The sequence below is a fragment of the Cydia splendana genome, chromosome 1 (genome assembly GCF_910591565.1).
Source record: "Cydia splendana chromosome 1, ilCydSple1.2, whole genome shotgun sequence".
In the NCBI taxonomy this organism is placed as follows: domain Eukaryota; kingdom Metazoa; phylum Arthropoda; class Insecta; order Lepidoptera; family Tortricidae; genus Cydia; species Cydia splendana.
Window position 1 is genome coordinate 34,529,324 of NC_085960.1, and position 24,112 is coordinate 34,553,435.

Genomic DNA, 24,112 nt, shown 5'->3' on the forward strand with positions numbered 1-24,112 from the left:
TTAAAATATAATTGAGTAAATAAGTGATATAATTGAGTGATACAAAATAAAATATAACTTTATTATCCACTTAAATTAAAATTATACTTAGCGTGTTTCTGAACGAACGTGACCCAGAGCAAAACGTTACGGGGATTTCCCCATGACATTGACATCCCAATTGTTTATATTTATTTGGACTATTCGTATGGCTGTAGTTGATAAGTGATAATGATAACATATTTAGTAAATGTTTAACATCGTTGTGATCATATCCTCTTTGTTTTTATTAGACAAGTAGTGCGTATTAAACTAAGTGCTTTGGTTATAGTGGATAGTGGTATCCTTTGAATCCTTTCAGCAAGATGTTAGTAAAGACAGATAAGGAAATTCGCAAATTAGGACCGGGTGAAATATACTCCCTAGTAGAAATCTTACACGCTGTAGATGACTGGAAAATGTTCATGTCTCTTATACCTAAGAATCCTCGAAACGAAAATTCCGAACGAAAATACAACAGTGAGGATATAAGGTTAGTAAAAGCGGCTCTTTTGAACTGATACTTATGTTGTGCTGTATATAAAATTTGAAAGATGTGCACGCTTTTTCTTAACTATTTGTTGGATAGTTGCAGATACTGAATTTTGTTCAGATTACCAATAACTATATATTTAATATAACCCCACCACTTAAATGAGACTTCAATGTTTTAAGATAAAGATATTTATTTTTCAAGTAGGCATACTACAATGCGCTTATGAACTGGATAAGCTACGCCGGCTCTAACCTGAGAAGATTTAAATCCCTCCAAAATTGTAGTAGGGTAACCCAGTAAAGTAGTTTAATTTGGGTTTGATTCTAGTTCAATTACTTACCTACATTCATTGTAACTAAAAAATAAATAATAAATAAATAAAAATAAAATGACCTTTATTGCTGTTTCTTTCCTTACAATTAATATGTGCCTACTTACTAATAAAACTAACTAAATTAATTTAATCCTAACTTATATCAATGTTATCGGCAACTGGATGTTTGTGTAGAACAGCTTGTATGTCGACAAAGGCCTCCTATAAAGATTTCCACGTATTCCTGTCTCTTGCTAAGCGATACGGACCAGCGATTTTCTTAAAGTCGTCTTCCTATCTTTTGGTTTGTCTGCCTCTATTTCTTTTGCTGTCTCTTGGATACCATTCTGTAGTAGTAACTAGAAACCACTAAAATATAATCATAACACAATATAGGTTAACAGTCCACAATTAAACCATATCATAGTCGAGCATAATATGTTGTACAGTCAAGTGTAAAAATATGGGTGAACACAACTTATCTAAAATATGTCCCATAGTTCTTAATTCGCTGACATAAGAGCTATGGGACATATTTTTGAGATGATTTATAGTAAAACATTTTTGTTTAAGTTTGTAGTAAGTAGTAAAACATTTTATGTAATCTTCCAATTAACCATATATTTTATTTGTATTATATTTTTATGTAGAAAAATTGAACAACATGCTGGAGATACTCAAGAAAAATGTGCAAAGATTATGTTTGATGAATGGGGGACGTCGGGCCAAATTCGCCCAACACTGAGGACTGTACAGCAAATTGCTTTAAAGGCAGAGATGATGCGCCTCGTTGATGAAATATCTGTCATGTTGGGAGGTAAATAATATACATACAGGTAGCGTAAAATATATATCATTCAATTTAGAACTACCTATTTTGTAATCAATTCCATAAAAAGGGTTGGAAATTGGATCAATAATTAATTATTTAGTGGCTCTCATATCCACTCTCTACAATCTTGCACCAAACTGTTTCTCAATGGTTGACTGGTAGAGAATGGCCTTAAGGCGTTAAGTCCGCCATTGGTCTGTACTCGTTTTTGTAAAATTATTCATTAAAGTTTAAATAAAATTAATAATATTAATTCTAGAGCCACTTCTTCCTCGGCCAACGCAAGGCCCCGGAGCTCCTGTGACTACGCAAGTCTCTTTTAATAAACGAAGCAAGCACCGCAGAAGTGACATCTCTAAATAATGGAAGAAATGAAGCTAATGACATGAGCACCGAGCAAGTACATAATGTACCAAACTGGGAAAAGTGGTAATTATGGACAAACCAAATAATGTATCTTCATAATATTGTAATTTTTCTCGCTATCTCCGAATTTATTAAGTAAATATAATGTCTTCATTGGACAGGAAGTGTTGCGAATTTTTGGTGACTGATTGAAAAAAATCTGATGATGACTTTGAGCCCATTGAACTAAGGCGGAACACGGAAACTGGTCTGCACACTGGTCTAGTGTGCTCCTGTTATGTTGTGAGACTGGCTGGCTGGCTGGTTAAAATTCAGATGAAGCCTTTGTAAGTTTTCCTTTAATATATGACATCTATTTTCAATTTATTTCACAGGTGCCACTGCATTGATATCAACCCTATTACCCCACCAATTCAACCTGGACCAGCAAATAATGCACCTAACTGGGCTTGATTGGTCAAAACTGCCAAAAGCAAATCCCTCAGTACCCAGCAGTCTTCTGAAAACCAGGAATTCAGCAATTAACAGCCTAACAAGAGGAATAATCCATTAGGGCACAAGAGATCCGAGACAGTTATAAAATTATAAATTACAAAAGTGTCACTTCATGGCAAGCTCATTTTGCACGCATTCATTTATTCGGCTTTGAACCATAAGATTCACTACAAAACCTTCGAGTTGTGAATGTGTGCGTGTCACGAGTAAACACAAAAAAATCGGGGTTTTGAAGTAATAGTTTCATCTCGGCAAACTTTATGAATCTCAGTGTAATTTAGTGCGTCTTTTTTACCGACAGTAGGTATATAAGAAGGATGGTGATAGTTAGGATTTACTTGTATACAACCTACATACAGTACAGCAAGTGTTGTGCGGCACTTCTGCGGTATGTAGTTAAATTTGTAAAGTTAGCACTAAATAATAAAATCCTATAACTGAATGTACCTGTTAATTAACTGCTGTTTTTTAATGTTACCGAACCATGATCCGCCAAAATTTATAAAGGTCATTTATGTAATTAAAAATAAAAAGGGTTCATAAACATCACTTCGTTAAAATAAATTTGAAATCAATAAGGGTTGCGCACAGATTTATTGTTCACATTAGATTTTTTAGTACACAAAAATTAAGAACATTAGTTTCCTATGTTTCCGTACACTAATACACGCTCTGCTGCATGGGGCTATCTGTTTTACGTATATTACTCACAGTACTTATCTAATTTACCATTTTGCTATCCTATCCCTATACAACCTGTCTCCACCCGGGGATAAAACAGGCATTGACAAACCACTGTCCTGCTTTTCAACCACTTTTAAGTTACTATCTCGTTGCCCGGCACTTTTCAGTTCACAAAGCCTTTCGGCCACTGCCCTCTCTTCTAGGCTACAAGGTAACTTAGGCACACTTCCCTGATCACAGGGTATCTTAGCTGCAGAACTATGGTTTCCTTGCTCAAATGGCTCGGGCTCTGCAAATTTCTTCCTTTGTTTAAAGGGTCTTTTGCTATCTACGCTTTGATTTCCTTGTTCAAAGGGTATCTGAGCCTCTGCGCTTTGCTTGCACCCATATGGCTTTTTTGTCTTTGTACTTTTCTTACAAGGCTTTTCGTCCAGACCTTGCTTAAAATGTTCACTGGCCCTTTCAAACCCATCGCTTCGGTCACCCTGCCCTTTGGGCTTTTTAGCTTTTATTTTCTTCAAAGGTCTTTCGGCAAAGTTAATTTTCTTTTCCTGCTCGCAGGGTTTCTTAGATAAAGTACTTTGGTTGGCGTCTTTTATACAATCTTCTGGTAACGCGGCAAGAACGTTGCCTGCTGCCACCATTTTTAAAATCTTCCTGTCGTGGAATGCATGTATGTGGTTAAACATTCTGGAAATATAAAAATAAAATATAAGTGTGTATCTTATAATATTGGTTGTATTTTAAAAAATTCAAATTAGCTGTTTTTTTTAAACTGTCAAAACGATTAGCCACTATGGAATCTAAATGAAAACAGCACAAGTGACGTCGCGGTCCTCACTACCAAGTTGTCCTTAGTAACAACAATGGCTTTGCAGTCCTCCTACATCACCATTTGCGTGTAGCCGTCCGTCGCTGTAGCGGTACCTACTCTATATAATAGGTAAATAGGTTGTAGTGTAACCTCGCTACCAAATGATCCTTAGTAATAACAACAAACGATGCAATTCAGGTTCCTCTTCCTATACATCGCCATTTGCGTCGGCAGTCGCTGTATCGGTAATCTATTATTAAATAGGTTGTAGTGTAGGTATGTACTAACCTCCTTACTACCAAATTATCCTTAGTAACGACAAAGGCTTTGCAGTTAAGGTTCCTATTACTGCAGCGCCATTTGCGTCGACCGTCGCTGTAGCGGTACTCGGCGGAATACACGAACCGATTCAATATCAGACGGAGAACGCCGTTCTTCGATACTGAATAGTTCATTGTCGTTTCTGTTTCTGAAATAACATAATATATCTAGAGTATTTCTATATTTTTTTTAAAATTTCTTGGACTGTATTAAACTTACTTTAACCTTTTGAACGCCAAGAACACCTAAAGGCGTTGTAACTAATAGCTAATAGTAGTGAGTGCCCACAACGCCATGTTATGGCGTACGCTGTCAAAGTAACCTTATTCTTTAGTAATATAAGGCTGGGGGAATCCATAATTTAAACTGACACAAAAACGCAAAATACAATAAAACTACGTACCTACCTATGTAGGATCATTCTCAAAAATATGTCAGCTGTCTAATTGCCGCGACCTACATATTTTCATACAAAATTTATGAAAAGAGTCGTGGCAATTCATTGGCAATTAGACGCACTTTGCGGCACTTACATCCTTTTTACAAGCTTTTATTTAGTTTCACCTGACCGTTGTCTGTCTGTCTGTCTGACTGTGTGTAATCAAATCTTGAAAGTTAAATTTGATCCACTTCCCGGTTTCCGATTGAGCTGAAATTTTGCATACATACGTATGTCGGGTGACAATGCAATATTATGGTGTCATCGAGCTGATCTGATGATGGAGACCGGAGGTGGCCATAGGAACTCTGTGATAAAACAACGAAACCTAATTGTGTTTGGGGGTTTTTAGAATTCTCTCGATGAGTATTAGTTGCCTGTGGAAAAAAAAGTACAGTCGGCGATAAAAGCTTGTACCAAAAATGGAATTTTTGCCAAAAACTTATATTGATTTGTATTTATGGAGAAAACTCAAAGGAACGGACCGTGCCGCAAGGTAAACATTTTATCCCTACTCTGCGATGTGTATATTGTAACTTTAGGATCTTTTTTTAAAACAGGACTTTTTTAAAGAAGAAACAACACGAAACTATACTATAGAAGACACAAGGAAACTCACCTTTGACAAAAATGTTCACCAAAAACTAGATTTTATTTTTAATTTTTTCTAACTAAAACAGTGAGGTGTCGTCTAGCACAGTCCCTTGAATCTTGTACATATGGTTTCGAGCTAGTTAAATAAAAATACAAAAATACTTAAGTTCAAAAGTGTATTCAATATCTATAAGAACAGGGGCCCTACACTTTCGGTTCCGGTTTTAATTCCATCGATTTCTCCTCTGCGTCCTTCAGAGCGCTATATACGCAGCCAGCTACTACTTTTTTCAGAATCTTCTGATCGTGGTAGGGGTGCGTGTGGGCGCCGATTCTGAAAAAAAAAAACCAAATGAAGTGTCAAAATCAGAATAGACAGAACATCCGTAATGCAGCGCTGTTGGTGGGAACTAGGGCAACGGGAAGCCAATTTTTTTTATAAGTAGATTTTGATACCCTTGCGTGCGTCAAAAAATGCGTCATAAATGGCCTTAATATCTTCAGATTGCTTGGCCAACGATCTTTGACTTTTTCAGTGCTCCAAGTGTTGGAATAGGTACCTACTTGATTAATTGATTTTCATTTTAGCTTGATACCTCCACGTGTGTCAGACCGGTATAAAAGAGCTTATTATGACAACAATAAGGTTGATTTTCGACGAACCCCCGCACGACAATATTGTCTCGAGTGACGACATTAGCAGAGCACTTGCGGTCTCTCGTGTCAATACACTTCCACTTTCTTCTGTAGTCTGTGTACCGGTACGTTTGTGAATACATGTACTGGTATAATAGAGCTTATTTCGACAACAATAAAACCCCCTCCGCGCGAATCCGCGATTCGCGCACGAGTGTGGAGCGGGCTTAAGGTCCATTTTCGACTTACCTCCGTATGACGACGTTGTCTCGAGTCACGACATTAGCAGGGCACTTGCGGTCTCTCGTGTCAATACACTTCCACTTTCTTCTGTTGTCTGTGTACCGGTACGCTTGTACATACATGTACCGATTTAATATTAGTTGCGCAGCGCCTTGGTTCGATAGCGTGTATTGCAATGACGTGTCTAATAGCCCTACAACAATAAGATTGATTTGAGAAATGAAATGAAATAATTTATTAATAACAATAGTTACATGTCAGATAGCAGATAGGTACCATTTTTGGTATAATACATAATTTAGACATACATTTTTTGAATACACGTTCGCAACACTGACTTATATTAAAATTGGTAGGTTATAGAACTCTTCATAGCTATAAAATAAGTGAGTCCGAGCCACATTTTTAATTTATTTTTAAAGCCCGCGGTGGTAGCTCCGTTTCTAATACTATCGGGCAAGCGATTGTACACGTTAGGTCCCAAAATAAGTATGGGCCAATTTCGCTGATTCGAGTCGATGTGTTTCGACTTTCGACTACCAACCTATTTTTATGTGTGTTACTGAGATTGTAAATAAAGGCAAAGGATCATTTACATAGACGTAATTTTGTTTGGCTACTGTTATATTAAACCGAGGGCGAGGGCCTATCACGACCTCCGAAATTTTGTTATCTGCCTCCCTATTGCGGTCGCATATTTGAGCGATAGAGAGATAAATAACGATGTTGATGATGATGGTAGGCCCTTTAATTTTTAAATCAATGAGCAATTCAATATATTCATAAAATTGAGCATTCCACAGAAATAAGTCTGAAATGGGAGCTCGAAAGAAAGGCAAAACAGCGGTTGGTGGTGGATTTAGATGGACACAGCAAATTCAAAAAAAAAATAGTTTTAAAGCACTCGTCTTGTCAGTCACTAAATCACTTGGATAAACAATTTGGCACATGTACCATGTACCTAAGTAAGATCAGAAGATCACAAGCAAGATTGAGAACGTAATATGTCAATTAAATTCGAATAAGTCATGCCAGCGCCAGAATCAACATTTTTGATGTCGCTCGTAATCTTTTATTTAAATCTTTTGAACGCCAAGAGCACCTAAAGTAGTCGTAACTATACTCTGTATCTTTAGGTGTGACGTCCCACGGTCAAAGGTACCTTATGGCGGGTATGGAGTTATGCATACCTCAGTAATCTACAATAAATAAGCTATCGATACCACAAAAGATCAACCTTCTAGGTTGCGTAGTTACAGAGATATGATTTTTTGAAAATAATGTTGTGAAATGAGCAACTTTACGATAGAGAAGTTTTAAGTTTAGCCGCCTAAAAAACTATGTTCCTGAAGTAAGTTACATAGTTGACTACAAATAATAATACCTTATATATCTGAGATTAAAAAAATATTGCGACTTGTTCTGTAATGCAAATAGAAACTTTTGATATCGACTGATTTATGTGTATACTAACCAATCTCTTGAAAATAAAGTTTTATTTCATTTTCACGATTGATTGCAATGAGCTCTCAAGATTTCAATTTTATCTATTAGAAAACAACACTGACAGACAGTTTAAGCAAAAAACAATACCGATTTAGAGGTGAAAATGTATTTTCTGACTTTTTCATATAAAATCACAAAATTGAATATTTTTACTTTTAATGTGACACACAATCAATTTTTCTGAGCACATATGAAAGAAATTCTGTCATTCAAATGAAATAAATCCTAAAACCCCAACTAAATACTATATTTAACCCCTTATGCCACTTTAAACTTACATAACAATAACAGTATTTGCTCCATACATTTACGAAAAGGTACCTTATGGAAATAAATCTAATAATACATCACTACAAAATATCAATCATATTACAGTTTATCTTTTATGAATAGAAAATATTAATTTACATTAAACTGCCCCAAATTTAATTAGTTCTTCGTCATAATAATCTTAAAAAAGACCAATAATTTGTATGTAATGAAAAGGTACCTTGTGATTAAGTTACATGATGAGGCATGATGATGATGGAACAGTTAGGATAAACTAATAATATTTTGGTAATGGTATAAATCGTCTATTTCTTATCAATAATATATTTCGGTTGCTATTGAAGATAAGCGGCATTGAGGTTCAATGACCTCAGATATTCCATAAGGTAATGCGTCGGGTATTGGCATTTTTCAGCAAACCAATGGCTGATTTACTGCATGCGACCAAACCAAAGAAGATTATTCTAGTTAAGAAAGACTTGACGAGAGTAACTTTGGTATAATAGCAGGCTACTTGGATTTGTGATGTCGGTCTATGTACGGTTATAATATTTGCGAGGCGCCCCAACCAGAACTGAAATTATCAAATTAGTTTTGCAGAATGCTAATACAGTTCTCTACCAAACTTCTTTTCCCGTATTGACTAGTTTTTTTGGGAATTTTCAATCTTTTTTCCATAAGGTACCTTTTCTACTAAACTCTGAGACGACATTACTAGGCTTATAACTAACTTATAACAAAAATAAAAACAGGTAAACAAACGTTACGCATTAAGGTTTCAGATCACACAATAAAAAAAAATTGAGCATTTTTTCACCTCTTTACAAAACATTTCATATCTCCGAAACTAGAAACCCTCATAAGGTACCTTTTCCCGTGGAACGTCACAGGTATTTATATAAAAGTAAACAAAATCTACCCTCAAATGGCTCCTTAAGCCAGTTGAGGGTAGAAGAAAACATTACACGATCAAATAATGTAGGTTAAAGTCAGGTCGTTCAGTGACTGATCCAGGCGGTTTTGTATTTGGTCGGTTAACCAATAAATGTTATAACTACCCGAAAATGTACAAATTGTTTGTTTACTTTTATTTAAATTCCTAAGATTACAGACTATAGTCGTGCCCACAGCGCCAAGGACAACTATAAGTGCCGGTACAGACGGACTGCAACGTCGGCGTGTAGTTCCATACAAATTGCAGTCGGGTTGCAGTCCGCCTGCATCGGCCCTAAGTGTTATGGCGGACGCTGTCAAAGTAACCTTTATACTTCCAAATAAGGTTTACATTAGCTCGATTGCACCCGAGATCTGGGAGTGTAAGTGATTTTGTTTATGAAGAGCCACGGCTCGTATCGGCCACGTCGTCGGATGCGGGAAGAGAATAGTCACACAATGTATTGGTATAAGTATTCCACATCTCTTCTTTTTCCGCGCAGACTACGCTCGGGTATTTTATCCCATGAACTGGTACTAACAAGCACTAGTTTTTACAAAAGCGATTTGAACTTCCAACCAAGAGAAATCAGACACTTCTTTTTTAGATATCGGTGGCAAACGAGCAGACGAATCGCCTGATGGTAAGCATATTACCGTCGCCCACGGCCACCAGAGGGGTGCAAGTGCGATGCCGGCCTGTAAACAATAGGCCAGCGCCGGCCAGTCCAAGGGACGCAGCCATGAGGTAGAATTAGATGTTGGTATGCTATTTACTAACTTCCGAAGAACTCCATTTTTCTCCAGGGTTTGAACACTTAGAACCAAATTAGAACCCACGGCCTTTGGATGGGAGGTTACCAACCGAACGCTTTTTTATATTATTATATAAAAAATACAACAATATACTTTTGTGTATTTATTTAAAACTACTCACATAAAACACAATAAAAAATTGATATACAATACTTCGTAAATAACTATCACTAGTGCCTACAATTACATCAAGATCTGGGCCACCCCACATCTGGCGTCTTTCGGGCGTCGGCGTCGGTCAGCGCTATGGAAAATGACGTCGCTGCGCAGTTGCGTCGACGTTGCGTCGAGCAGGGCCATAGAGTTGTAGACGCCGACGCTCGAAAGACGCTAGATGTGGGGTGGCCCTTAGGATGTTTGCTAGTACATACATACCTACTTATTTATGTACGGTGTGTACCTATAGCATTGATTGCTACTGTAATGTCCGAACCAAAGTTTAGGTCTCGGCATAAAAATCATGTTTGAGCCGAAGGTTCAGTTTCGGCCAAAAAACTTGCAGAACCTTTCCGCCGCGCTTAAACTGTATTTTCGATAGTGTCCGAAATAAGTTCCGATTTTAGCGCGATTCGGCACACATAAATCGAAACTAAACCTTCGGCCGAAATAATATCAAAACTCCTTTGATTTCGGTAAAAAATCTGGTTTCGTCCGGTCTGGTTACTGTCCGTAACAGTAATGTTTTTTGGGTCATTCTCTGGGGTCGAATCTGCAGTTGCGTCTAATTGCCACGACTCTTTTCATACAATTTGTATGGAAATATATAGGTTGAGGCAATTAGACGGCAGACATATTTTTTAGTGACCGTTTTTACGTTTAAATATACAGTCGGAAAGAAAAACGTTAAGTTTTAAGACTTAAATTTCCAAACTTCTAAACTGACTTATACTGAGAGTATTTACATCAAATCGCGTAATATTAAATGTGTGGGCAAAAATCATTTAGTGTATAAGATGTCTAAACGCTACGAAAATAGTAGTGCTTCGATTTTGACAGGTAATAAATCTACCGTATGTGTCTGTCAGTTCCCTTTTGACGGAATCTCAAGGAAGGGCATAGGATAGTTTTATTTTATTTTATTGGTTATCCTAGTTGTCATATTGATCGTTCGCGTCAGATCTGCGCGGTTTTTGAATACATTGAATCTATGGGTAGTTGCTATTGGTTTCAGTATTTATTGAATGACGTCAGCTTTCTGGTTATCCTGGTTGTCAGATTGATCGGCCGCGTCACATTTGCGTACTTTTGATTTTATGTAGAGCTGAATACATTGAATCTGTGGGTAGTTGCTATTGGTTTCAGTATTCATTGAATGACATCAGCTTCCTGGTTGTCAGATTGTTCCGCCGCGTCAGATTTGCGCGGTTTCTGTCCGCGGCCGCGGCAGTTGCGCGTACTTTTAGCTTCTTGTAGGGCTGAATACATTGAATCTATGGGTAGTTGCTATTGGTTGCATTATTTATTGAGTAACGTCAGCGTCCTGGTTGTCTGATTGATCCACCTCGTCACATTTGCGCGGTTTCTGTCCGCGGCCGCGGCAGTTGCGCGTACTTTTAGCTTCTTGTAGGGCTGAATATATTGAATCTATGAGCAGTTGCTATTGGTTGCATTATTTATTGAGTAACGTCAGCGTCCTGGTTGTCTGATTGATCCACCTCGTCACATTTGCGCGGTTTCTGTCCGCGGCCGCGGAGGTTGCGCGTACTTTTGGCCTCAGCTTCTTGTAGCGCTGAATAGACTGAGCCGGCGCGGACTTTCTTTAGGATGTTCTTGTCGTGGAATGTGTGATTATGGGCACCCACTCTGAAAATGACATGACAATAAAATTATTACACAAATATTTTCATTGAAATGTTTTTTTTTCTTTGATGGTCGGATAAATTACATACTGATAAATACAAAATTATGTAATAATTTAAATAAGTAAAAAATATTACAATTATCAGTTTGTTTAGTACGACGTCCGGTTAGTACGACGTAATATCAGCGGTCCCTTGGGCGTCGTTATAACCGGACTCTACTGTACTTGAAAAAAGTAAACCTGAGGCGAAAATACTTGTAATAAAAATTGGAAATGAGGAAAGAGATATAATGAGTAGGTAATTTTTTTAACATTAGATAGTTAGATACTCTACCTCCTCAACACAATGTTGTCCTTAGTAAAGACGGAGGCCATGCACTTGTTGTTACGGTTGTCCACGCAGCGCCACTGCCGGCTCTTGTCGCGATATTGGTAGTATAGGAAGTAGAGGAACCGGTTCAAGATCAGTTGGAGGCTGCCTTGGTTGGATACTGTGTATTGAACGGACACTGCAACAAGGGTGATTGGTCAATTACCTATGAAATTAAACTGGAGTCCTCGAAACTAGTAAAACTATTTTGCTGTTACATTGCGGTTGATTAGATGTAGATGTTTTGTATGAGGCTTCTAACATTTTCGCGATCAAATTGCCACCATAAGTAAAGTTGTTATAACTAACACATTCACTTCACGTGTCCTGTTTTTTAAACTGCCGTTAGTTATCACTCTAATGAATCTAATAATAAACAACAAATTAAGGTAGCTGAAGAATACGCATGCTAGCTAAAGATCCAAAGTATAAAACATTTCGACAAAGTTTAGTGGGTAATAACGAAAGACTATTGTATTCGTGATGGTATTGTTGAATTTTTGTCAAAAATTGGAAAATTTTATCGTTGGATCATTCGCTAAACCACGTCTCATTGAACTCTTATAATAGAATTTGCCGGTACGAATTTGAATTAGATAAGTAGTTTAGTTTTTTATGATATAAGAGGCCTTTAAGAGGCAGAGGAACAGTGGAAGGCGAATCGCATGATGGTAAGCAATTACCTTCGCCCATGGACACCCGTAACACTAGATGGGTTGTAAGTGTGTTGCTGGCCTTGAATATGGGAGTACGCTCTTTTCTTGAAGGCTTAGAGGTTTAAATTTTATTTCATTTCGCTAAAACAAATTCCATGTTTATATAAGAGCTCAATGTAAGGCAAGTTTAAGCTGTGAAAGAGTAATAAAAAGCTGTACTTATCTGTTGCTCTTTCACAGCGCCTCTTCAGCTACCGGAAGGCAGGTGAAGTTACGTCTCCGTTCACATAATAAACGCACACTTTTCATTAAAACAAAAAAAAACGCGATTAAGTATTTTTATCTACAGTCATATCATAAACTCTCTATGACGCAATCAAAATCCGTAAATAATGGCCCACATTACGATAAACTGTTTTGTTAGCAAATTTCTTATCTGTGAAAATGTGGTAATAGCTTCATTACTATATCAAAATCGATTTGGTAATGCATTCAAATTTCGAACATCTCTGAAAAAAAAAGCAATTTGATTTGACCCCTATTCTAATATCAGTCGAGATGACGTTTTATTCGAAATCAAATGACAATTGCATATAATATTGACAAATCCCGCATGTAAGTTGGTATCGGACGATATGGTAATCGACCCCGACTCTAGTTTGTCTCTGAATTAAAAAAAAAACTATGGATGCGTGACATGCGTGAAAAAAGTTTTCTTTTGCCGCCATTTGACGTACAGTTAATATTTTAATTAATTTGTAAGTAAAAAATAATTTGTTTTGTTGTTTTTAAAGTAAAAATAATTTGTTTTTAAAGTAACTATAACAAAAGTTTCGTGTAAAATGTGCGATAAAGATATTTCGGAGACGCCAGCTCATATCCGCGAGATCCGCCAGAGAGGAAAGTGCCCCAATGTCGGCTGAACTCGGCTGTAATATGAGGTTAGTGAATATATCATAGAAAGTTTATAATATGTGTGTAGATAAAGCAGTGTATGTAACTGTACATAATTAGGCATTAAAACACTCGTGTGATACTATTATGAAACTCATTTCATTCGTTTCATAAACCCACACCCGTATTTTAATGCCTTTCATTATGTAGCAGTCACATAAACTACTATTAAAAGCAGTGAATCTGAACCAACAGAATCATGCGAAAATATCCAACCGCATACCGCATACCTATACTGTATTTATTTGATCAGATTTTGTGATTAGAAGTGTGGAAAGAAAGCAATTCCAGACAACTGTCGATATTGTAAAACACAGGCGAACGGGACTGTGTGCGGAGACTACGAAATAACCCGGATACAGTAGAACTCGCTTAATAGTATTACGTTTAATACGATTTCCCGCGTAATACGTCATTTTACAATGGTTCCTCCAACTTGTTTTCATACTTTCACGGTTAAGACGTTTTCCCGCTTGAGATGCGTTTTTATGTGGTCCCTTCAGAATCTTCTTAGTAACCGGATTTTACAAGAAGATAAAAGTGTTGTTTAGAGTCAAGGTCCAAACAAATGATGTTTGGAATATGCGAAACAAGTATAGATCACAAATATCACAATGCATCCATCAGAAGATAAACCATTTCAAACATGCTGAAAATATTATGCCTTAAAAAACACATTGCGTTATGGTATTTGCTCAAATATGGCAGCGTCACTTTTGCGAAATTAACCCTTCGGATCGCAGCACTTCTAAATGTCTCAATCCAAACAATGGATTATTTTTACCTTTTGAAAGTCAAACGCCCAGGTTCCTATAAATCTTCCTTGAAAGTGTGAAGTGTGAAGGGTACTTTGACAGCATACGCCTATAGTTCTCCATGGCGCTGTGGGCACGACTAGTAACGACGACTTTAGGTGTTCTTGGCATTCAAAAGGTTAAATAAATATTTCGACATTCGTCCATGTTGATCAACTATTAGAGTAGAATAGGGCACCTGTTTTTCTTCAGTTACTTCTTTTCTGTATTACTTTAAGACATGTATCTATTAGATACTGAGAATACGAATACAAGAAGATCACTTACTTTGCGGGTTATCAGCTGACGGCTTACTAACTGCCACAGTTGTGTCCTGATCGTGATCTCCATCATCATCATAATCATCCCGGTCATCTCCATCCAACGGGTCATCATAATCAACCTCCTTTTCTTTCCCATCCTTCTGTAACACGGGCATATCTCTGTTTTCTGTCTCCGACTTGTTTAGTAAAACTCTTTTTCGTATCGGCATACTGGATAACGACTTGTTACTTTCGAGTTTTCTCTTCAAAGTGTTTAACGCTGAGAATTGTGGTGTGGATGTGTCGGGTCGTTGGAGCTTAATTTGTATTTCAGGGACCTCTTTTGGGGCTTCGAAATCTACTTCCACTTCTGTTACGGATGGTGCGCCGCCGGCTGCTTTCTGAAAGATTTTACTGTCAATGAAAAATGCGCTGTTTTAAAAGATTTTACAGCTATTGTTTAAAGACTCATTTTAAATATAGCTCATAAGAGCTGAATTACTTTTATGCCATCATAAGTAAACTCTTTTTTCATCCCTGTTCCCGTTACCTGGGGTCGGGTCGGATCTCATGACATATTAGCGCCATGTTGTTCAGTCTTGGGTTGTCAATTCTGGCAATTGCGTTTCCTGGTGGTCTCCTTTTATTATGGACCACAAGGTTGATGGTTTGCTGTTTTTGCCTATATTTTGTTCTGGTAGATTTACTACAATTTGTATGACACCATTATAAGTAAACATTGTTAAATGAATGTACAGTCACCTACAATAATATGTTACTCTTCGAAGGCCGTAAAAATATGTGACACGGTCTTATGGCTCTACAAATAATATTGTGTCAGATATTTTTGCGGCCTTTGTTGTGTAACATATTATTGCAGCTGACTGTACCCTGTATAAGTTGCCAATTATTATGGGATAGTTTTTTCAGTGGCCCATATTTGGGATGTGAACTACTTTAGAATAGGTAAATCTAATCTACCAAGAGGTACACATATACATGTGTCACTAATAAATTTTTGAGCATGTTTATCAATTTCATCATATACAAGTTTATTAAGAGTAAACATATGGTAATTAATAAAATATGTACCACATCCTCCAGCCCCTTGATATGCAACTCTTTGGCAGCGATGATCAGGTCACTGATGTCATCAACGGCAACCAATGCTTGTCCCGTATAGATGTACTCCAGTATTGAGCATAGCGTCTTGTATGACACTTTCTGAAATAATAACGGGAATGAATATTATTGAAACTTGCAATACCTACCCAAGTCACCAATATTGGTGAGTGTGAGAAATTTTTGAACTAAGAATTATTGATATTCAAATAAGTATTTAATTTTTACAGCAAGGGTGGCTGAATAATTGAATATCATCCTTGTATACATGTTTGAGCAGATACTTACATTTAAGAAGATAACGGGATGCGGACAGTTGGCGGTGGAGATGAGCTCCTTAATGTACGGGCTAGCAAGCGCCATCACCATCTGATGCACCTTCACATGGTGGCCGTCCGCCGCCAGCGTCATATCCACAAACTCCCCATTCTGAACAAAAAAGATATTTGAATGACTGAATTCTACTGCGTTCTGAAAACGGCCCATACCAAATTGTGGTTATAGACAGACAGACACAGACATACTGAATATGTGGAAAATGGTTAAACAACGGAAATGAGGAATACAAAGCTCACCTCAAAAAAAGAAAACAATACCAGAAATACACAACTTTAATAAGCAGTAGAGAAAGGGTAATCTTAAGGCTGGCGTCCACTAGACTCGCCGAGGCGAATCACAATAATTCGCCTCCTATATATTCTATGCAACTGCGTCCATTGACAAAGAGCCGCGGCGCGCCGATTCCTGTGTAGGATCCCGAAATATAGGAGGCGAATTATTGCGATTCGCCTCGGCGAGTCTAGTGGACGCCAGCCTTTAACCCCTTACACCAGCTACAGCTTACAGCTGTCCACATTGTCAGAAAGATTACCCTTAAGTTCCATGGATGCAATATTGCACACAATATTTTATATAGAAGTAAAAAAGGATTTATAACTTTTCACACAGAAGCTTTAGACATTGTCTATGCCTGGGACTTGAAAGGTTAATGAGCATATTATATTGGGACAACTTTTACCTAAAGTCAACAATTACAAAAACACCTTATGTTGTTCAAAAGCCAAGATTTAAAGACAAAAGTCTGTCTGCTTACACCCTAAGACCACCAATCACCAGAGGACACCAACTGCATCTCTTCTGCATTTGTCTCACAAATCGTTCGTTACTGTTCAAAATTTCCATTATGCTATATATTGCAGGTTCCTAATGAACAGTCAATGATATATTTATTGCGTGTTTATTAAGTGATGACTTCAATACACTTAATAATATTATTGTTTGTAAAGAACGAACAAAATAGAAAGACACGGAAATTTATTGAGATAGTAATCGTCAACCGTAGGTCAAGCTCAGTGCCATTTCATTATTTTTCTTCTAAACGTAACCAGAAGCTTCCAAAATAAATAAGAGGGATAAAAACAATAATATTATATTATAATCCCGAAAGTATCTATAAATTGCATTAACGCTCACCTGTTGTAGAGCACTTAAACCATTACAAATGTTTTTATTGTGGGAGTCCCACTCCAAACAAAACTGCGAGTCTGCCATTATATTTGTAGCATTTAATTGAATGATTACTTCTCTTTTTCAACAATTGTAATGATAAAATTGTATTTCGGCAGGCGAAAGCCAAGCTAAAATCAAGCCTAATTTGACACTTTTGACAGTTGTTTGTCAAAAATGTTACTATATTAAAATAAGATAACAAAAAATTATTCGTCTTAATAAGGCCAGTCGAGATCCGATGATCAAATCGACCGATTTGACCAGAAAAGAAATTGCCGTCAATCATCAATTTTAGATTTATGGTGATATTCATGCGCTCTAAATAAAAAAATGCCCCCAAGCGCGAATACTTACTAGCGTCACAAATTGGTATTTATTTGATAATATAAAACTTAAGAACTAAAACCCATTCTGAGCCATGCCGGGTCCAAAGGTCCCCATCACACTTGCAGCGTTACCCCGCTGTATGGCCATGGAGACCTGTTGGACTTATAGTGGTAACACACTATCGCACCGCACCAAGGCCATTGTGCGACGCACCCATAAGTAAGAGCGAGAAAGCGATATCTCTTACTTATCGGTGCGTCGCACAATGACCTTGGTGCGGTGCGATAGTGTGTTACGGCCTTAAGCCATGACTCAGAACGGGGGTGATTCCCCTTTTCCCTTAGGCGCTTGCCGAGCTCTCTAAATAGCCCACGCGCCTCCCGTCCCCAGGGCATTGGTATTCTTGCGTACGCACCTCCATTTTATCGGTAATATCGGTCATAAACTCGGAGTAATTAACAATGGAGCCGCCATTAACAGGCGTTCCCCTCTGTCGAAAATAGGCGACCAATGGTCAACCACATGTCAACCATATGTATGGACTGACGTTTATCTGACATGACGTACCTATACATTTGATGTGCCCCTCCCCCGCAAAAAACGGCAGACTATTTTGTACCGAAAATTTTAGACATGGCGTCTCCGTTGGTTATATCCTCTAAAGTCATAAACGACGGACGAAATCGGCCAGCCTTAAGGCCCCAGTACACAATGGGCCATCGCCGGCCACTCCAAGGGACGCATTTATGCGTTAGAGGGAGCAAGTGATATTGCTATCTCATTCTACCGCATGGCTGCGTCCCTTGGAGTGGCCGGCGATGGCCCATTGTGTACTGGGGCCTTTAGCGTTTGTGTCCACTGATTTGATGAGACAATTTAATCAAATTGGTCGTTCCACGCAATATCAGATACTTTATTGTTTTTGAAAGCTTTATTGATCCCAAATAGGTTACTTGACGATATTACTGATAGAATTACGTATTTGGCTACTTAACTAACGTGATACTCACTATGATTGGTTGGATTGGATGTCTGAAAATTATTTTAAATCAGTAATTTAGTTACTTACATCCTTAAGGTCCTTTGGTGGCCGAATTATGCTTAAAGCATTGGGGCGCGAGGACACTGGGATCTACGACTACCCCTATTGCCGCACAACTCTGTCCACGGAGCGGCTGACGCGACGTTGCCGCTCCGTGGACAGAGTTGTGCGGTTTTGTATGTAGGCTGCAAGCAAGCGTACAGCGTACACCAAGCGTACAATGACGAATACGCGTCTATGCAGCTACGCTTCCGCGGACAGTAGGCCTTAGACGTTACTGAAACACGACTTAATAAGTCGCGCTTTAAAGTACAAGTTAAATGAAAATGCCTAAATAAAGAATTATCTTCACTTTTTTTCTAGGGAGAGGATTGGTTAAGGTTAATATTACTTTTATTAACCCTAATTATCTATTCCACCTAGAGTAGGGCATACAAATGCTTTTAACCAACAATGCTGCACCAAAATTGCTGGAAAATTAACGATCACTGCTCACCATCCTAAGAACACAATCTTAAACAATATTAAAATAGTAGGTACCTACCTACTTTCAAGCTAGGAGGCAGGAGGAGGCAGGAGGTGTGAGGCATTGACAAATAAAAGGTATTATGTTTGTAAAGTCATTAATCAAATGAAGTAAGTAATCAATCAAATGAATTGTTTTGATTTTAAATTAACAGTTTCGATCGTTATGTTTTTGTTCAAGGCCAACTGTAAACGGCAAAGAGTAGTCCAAAGTCCAAGACTTTAATAGTTATGGGTAATTTAACTATAGGTAATGAAACCAGTAGAAACTGTTTGTATTTTTACTTTATTTATTGTATTAGTGAGTGTAAGGATAAGCGGGATTGAATTTTGATTTATTGAATATTTGTTCTGAATTAATGGGTATTTTCTACGTATTTACAAATAATATACCTATGTAATATGTACTAGCTTTTGCCCGCGACTTCGTCTGACGTCTGCATGGAATTCAAGGGCGTCGCCAGGGCAGCCACCTGAGCCACCCCCTCCTAGGGAATAAAATTTGTAATAAAATGAATGTCCTACCCCTCCCCTCGGCCATCGGCCATATCAACTGTTCACAGTGCGCCCCCGACCAGTGAAGGCGAGTCGTTGCTCCGTGAAGAGGATCCTCGAAAATTGGATCGACACATGTCAAGCTATTAATAATACGTACCTAAGTGACCCGTTTTCATCATCATCATCCTGGTCTAGCCGGTTTCGGCCTCGGCGAATGGGTAGGTATACTAGGTATGTATACCTACCCATTCGCCGCACTGGCTAGTGAGAGCGACGATCGACCCGTTTTAAGTAATTATAATACTAGTAGTTCGCCCCGAACTGAGAACTCGCGGTTAACCAAAAATTATATAGCGATTGACTTTGTTGCACCTACTTAGGTACTCGTATAGTGCGACATAAAATAATAGAAAATAAATGAGGGCGCCACTTTCTACCTAACTGTCACATTTTTGACGTATTTAAAATGCTTACACATGGCAACAATTTAGTATGGACATTTTGAGTTCCATTTTATTTAATTTCTACTATTTTATGTCGCTCTATAGGCGGCAATGGATCAAAGATCGCGTGGATTTATTGCAAGGTCTATAAAGCCCTTAACTGATAGATTTAAGTAAAAAGTAGTATGTATAATATAGTTGATCAAGCAGATCTTGTCAGTAGAAAAAATGCGCGAAGGGATATGGTCTCATAGAAAATTTGAGTTTCGCGCCTTTTTCTACTGACCAGATTTGCTTTTTTGTATCAATTTTGAAGCGCCATTTACAAGTTTAGCGTTAAGTAATATAATGGCGCTATTTTTTCGAATAAAGGGCTTTTTATACGGCTGTCCCTCCCGTGGATTTAAGTCACCGCCATAGAGATTAAAATAAACTGTATCTGTGCTATTAAGCCGAAATATTTCCTGTCAAATGTCAAATACATCATATATTATGTTTATTCTATTTTATTTTTATCTTCCTAATTATTTCAAAATGGTAAATTTAAAAACGATATTATAAAAGTGTAAGTCGAGCACTTTCATTTGATACTAAACTCGACCATGTTTCTTGCAAAAAATTACCAGAATAGCAAGACCTCTTACAAACAGCTTTTTGGCCTTCTAAGCTCTTCTAGCTCAATAACCCCTTGATCGGGCCTGCTCATAAATTAATGACTAAAATATACTGCCCTCGACTACACGTTTACCCAATTTCATTTAAATTAGAACAAATTTACTAAAGTTATTGAGTATCAAACTATCTTCTGACAGTTCAGCTTAAAAACATTGAAATGCCGGGACGTGCCGCTAGCCAGCCGCGTGTTCAAAGTCGAATGTAAGAACTTCGCTTCGCTTCGCTCGCTCGTTCGATTATAGTTTAGTGTATTATTATCAGATATAATCTAATATTAACCGATAAAACAAACATGATTGTACAACTCATTAACAAATGATATATATGATGATTATCATATTAACAAACATATTTTACTAATACAGCAGCTACCTAAACAACTCCAACTCCAATAATGCTTAATTCCGTTGCTTAACCCCAAGGAAACACGCGCGTTCAACCAAACATAATGTGCCTTCTTAATAATTACATCGAAAAGGAAATCTTTAACGCATACAGGCCATTATTTCTTTTCCAATCCGTGCTCTTAATTACCCCATTTTGCGTACATAATGGGTTCTTAACTCCAGTTGACAAAACTTGTGGCATCAAAACACTTCTCGGAATTTGCATACATATTATTGCTCGGATTATCTATTTCTCGGGTATATACGATGTATTTACGAGAATTCGTTTTATTCCGAGTATTGTCTACTTGGCAATTGTGAATACAATTACATACTGTATCTCAGTAATATGCATTTATTTTGTTAATATAGTACAAAGTCATAATGCTCTACAAATTTTATTGAAGTTACGTCAAGCTATGCTTATTATAAATTTGGAAAAGCAAGAAATGTTAAAGGATTACATGGTTTGGAATTACGTTTGCATCATAAGTGTTTTTTGCTTTAATTTCGCAATGAGCGTCATATATGTTGTACAAAATCAAAATATAATAATTTTTAGAATATTGGGCTATTTAGTTTTTGATGTACAACTCATTTGCACATTTCGAACCATTTCATTTGGTGCTAGTATATTAGCATCATGGAATCGCAAGATGATGATGTATACTAATGAAACTTATGAAACTGATGAATGTGATGAAAAATATCTTTGTATGCACAGAGAAGAGATGAAATCAATGTTTGAAGCATATGTGCACATTATCAATGCATTTGGTATCTGCAATAAAATATATCAATACACGGTAAGTTACCACAATAATAATTAATACCTAGGTACCTCTACTGTTGCTAAGTTTGCAGTGATTTTGTTAGCCCAGGACTGTGCAAGTGTAATTTAAATGTCATAATTTCATAGCAGTTTCACGTTTAAAATAACACTTGCACAGTCTGAGCTATCTATCTTGGTTTAGCTCTAGGAGTGTAAATAATAATAACATTTAATGTCTTTACCTACTATCTACGCTTACATTATCATCACACTTCTCCTGTTTATTAATTGCTTGAAAACCTTATATATGCATGTGATTTTTTTTTAGATATTGTACCAATTCATCAGTTTGTTTTTCAACTCTCTGTACTATGTGGAGATCTCAAAATCTACAACTTATGAGCAGGTAATACTTATGTTATGTCCCCGTCCTGTCCAGTTTTATTCGGCTACATATACATACTAGTTCAAATGACAGAATTAGCTTTAGTTTTTTTTATACCAAAATGATAACCATTCCTCCTATTTAATGTAAAGAAAATTTAAAAATATATATCTACGAATACCAGCGCAGCGACTCAATGTTGAAAACTAAGTATGTACCTATGTATTTTGTTCTTCTAGAAGGCACCTGGGATTTACAAGGAAAAGTGGACTAATTACCTAACTAACCCTTATATCTAAAGGTCCAGCTGTAAAAAACTAATGAAATAAATGCATTTATATTTGTACTTGAAAAGTTTAGTTTTAAGTAATTTATTAGAAATTAAATTATTTTAATGAATTATTATAATACATCCCGAGGTTTCGAACCCTGGATTGTTTCAGTTTTATTTAAAACTATTCCAGTAACCGGAGACAATATTAATTTACTTGAACCATTTTAAGGATGAAAATAAAATTCAACGAGAATTGGTGATCTTTGCATGGAATTTCAAGAGCGCCTTAGTCCTAGCCATCCTGAGTGCTGCTTGCCAGCGGTTCTACCAAGCCGTGCGGGATAGCATGCTAGTGTGCGTGAGAGCGACGACACTCGATGGTTCAACGAAGGTGAATGAGGGTAAGTTAGGGTAGAACCGAAAATTGAGTCCTTAAGCTACATTGTCCTAAAGTAACTGATCAAGAGAATTACCCTGCAGAAAAAGAAGGCAATAAAAATGGAGTATCGTACCGAGTTCATAATTTATGTTTTAGTCGTGAATTATTTTGTATGCCTTCAGTGTTTTAATAAGTTTCTCGATTCTGCCTACCTATAGGTTATCCGGTTTATATATAAACCGGATAATGATTACCTAAACTTTTAGGCTGGATTATTCTTGAACGAAGCTTATACTAGTTAAAAATTTTGTACCTACAGTTCGTTCAGTGATAAGTAATACAACATATCTTATGCGCGACTTTTTTCAAGTATCAAGACGTCGAGCAAAGTTACATCATTATTCATCAGATATTTCAGTCCACTTCTTTCACTCTTGCCAAGGTCATTTAAGTATAAACGAATTTTTTTACGACCTCAGTATACCTATACAAACATACACGATATACTTAAAGACCGTATCGTTAAGTATAGGGACAGATAAAACCTATATAAATTTCGACTTTCTGACTTTGTTCACAGAAACGCGCAGAACATGTAAAAACGTGGTCCGCTACAACCGCTCCGTGTTCCGACGGCTGTCCGTGTTCGGCGTGTGCGTGGTGGACGCAACCACGCCGCTCCGCCTGCTGCTCATAGTGGGCACTTACACCGTGGTGTCGCTGCAGTTTTCTCTATCCTCTTAAAAAATATATTGTGACTTCGTGATCAGTAGATCAGAATAGATACTGGTTCTACGCACAGAAGACTCACTGCTTGACAAGACCGAAAGGTTTTGACCGTTGTCCTTCTCATGTCAGTTTGCTTTGTACACTTCATAACTTTCGTACTAATAAAGAAGGCTCGTAAAAAAATAATTAATTTACCACTACCTAGTTATACTTAATTGAAATTGTTTAGTTACGTTCAATAAAATTGTAAAAAACGCTTGCATTGAGAAATATTTAAACACTGAATTTCATTAAATTATTATTAATAGAACCCATTAGTTCTACACGAAGTACAGTGGGCAATTTAAATTAAAATTGGAACCAACACCAAACGCTAACGAATTGTTTTATAAAATCTTAAATAAAATAGGGAAAAGAAGGAATAATAACAAA

The 24,112-nt window shown here is 37.2% G+C and overlaps 1 protein-coding gene and 1 long non-coding RNA gene across 4 annotated transcripts; one reads left to right on the forward strand and one right to left on the reverse strand.

The window, feature by feature from the left end:
* Positions 1–214: 214 nt before the first annotated feature.
* Positions 215–2,891, forward strand: LOC134794124 (uncharacterized). Its single transcript, XR_010144638.1, has 4 exons — positions 215–511; positions 1,478–1,644; positions 1,919–2,088; positions 2,400–2,891. It is a non-coding gene; the product is annotated as an uncharacterized LOC134794124 (long non-coding RNA).
* Positions 2,892–3,092: 201 nt separating this feature from the next.
* On the reverse strand, positions 3,093–17,380 carry LOC134794077 (protein tramtrack, beta isoform-like). Of its 3 annotated transcripts, none has more exons than XM_063765775.1 (6): positions 17,210–17,380; positions 16,025–16,165; positions 15,707–15,838; positions 14,640–15,015; positions 4,307–4,481; positions 3,093–3,894 (listed from the first exon to the last, which is right to left on the reverse strand). In XM_063765775.1, the coding sequence occupies exons 1-6, from the start codon at positions 17,285–17,287 to the stop codon at positions 3,246–3,248; spliced, it is 1,551 nt and encodes a 516-aa protein (XP_063621845.1). In that variant the 5' UTR covers positions 17,288–17,380; the 3' UTR covers positions 3,093–3,245. The 3 variants fall into 3 exon arrangements, with proteins under 3 accessions (XP_063621845.1, XP_063621837.1, XP_063621854.1); XM_063765767.1 differs by having other exon boundaries at positions 4,307–4,487; XM_063765784.1 differs by lacking the exons at positions 3,093–3,894; positions 4,307–4,481 and adding exons at positions 11,375–11,579; positions 11,912–12,086 and having other exon boundaries at positions 17,210–17,364.
* Positions 17,381–24,112: the final 6,732 nt, after the last annotated feature.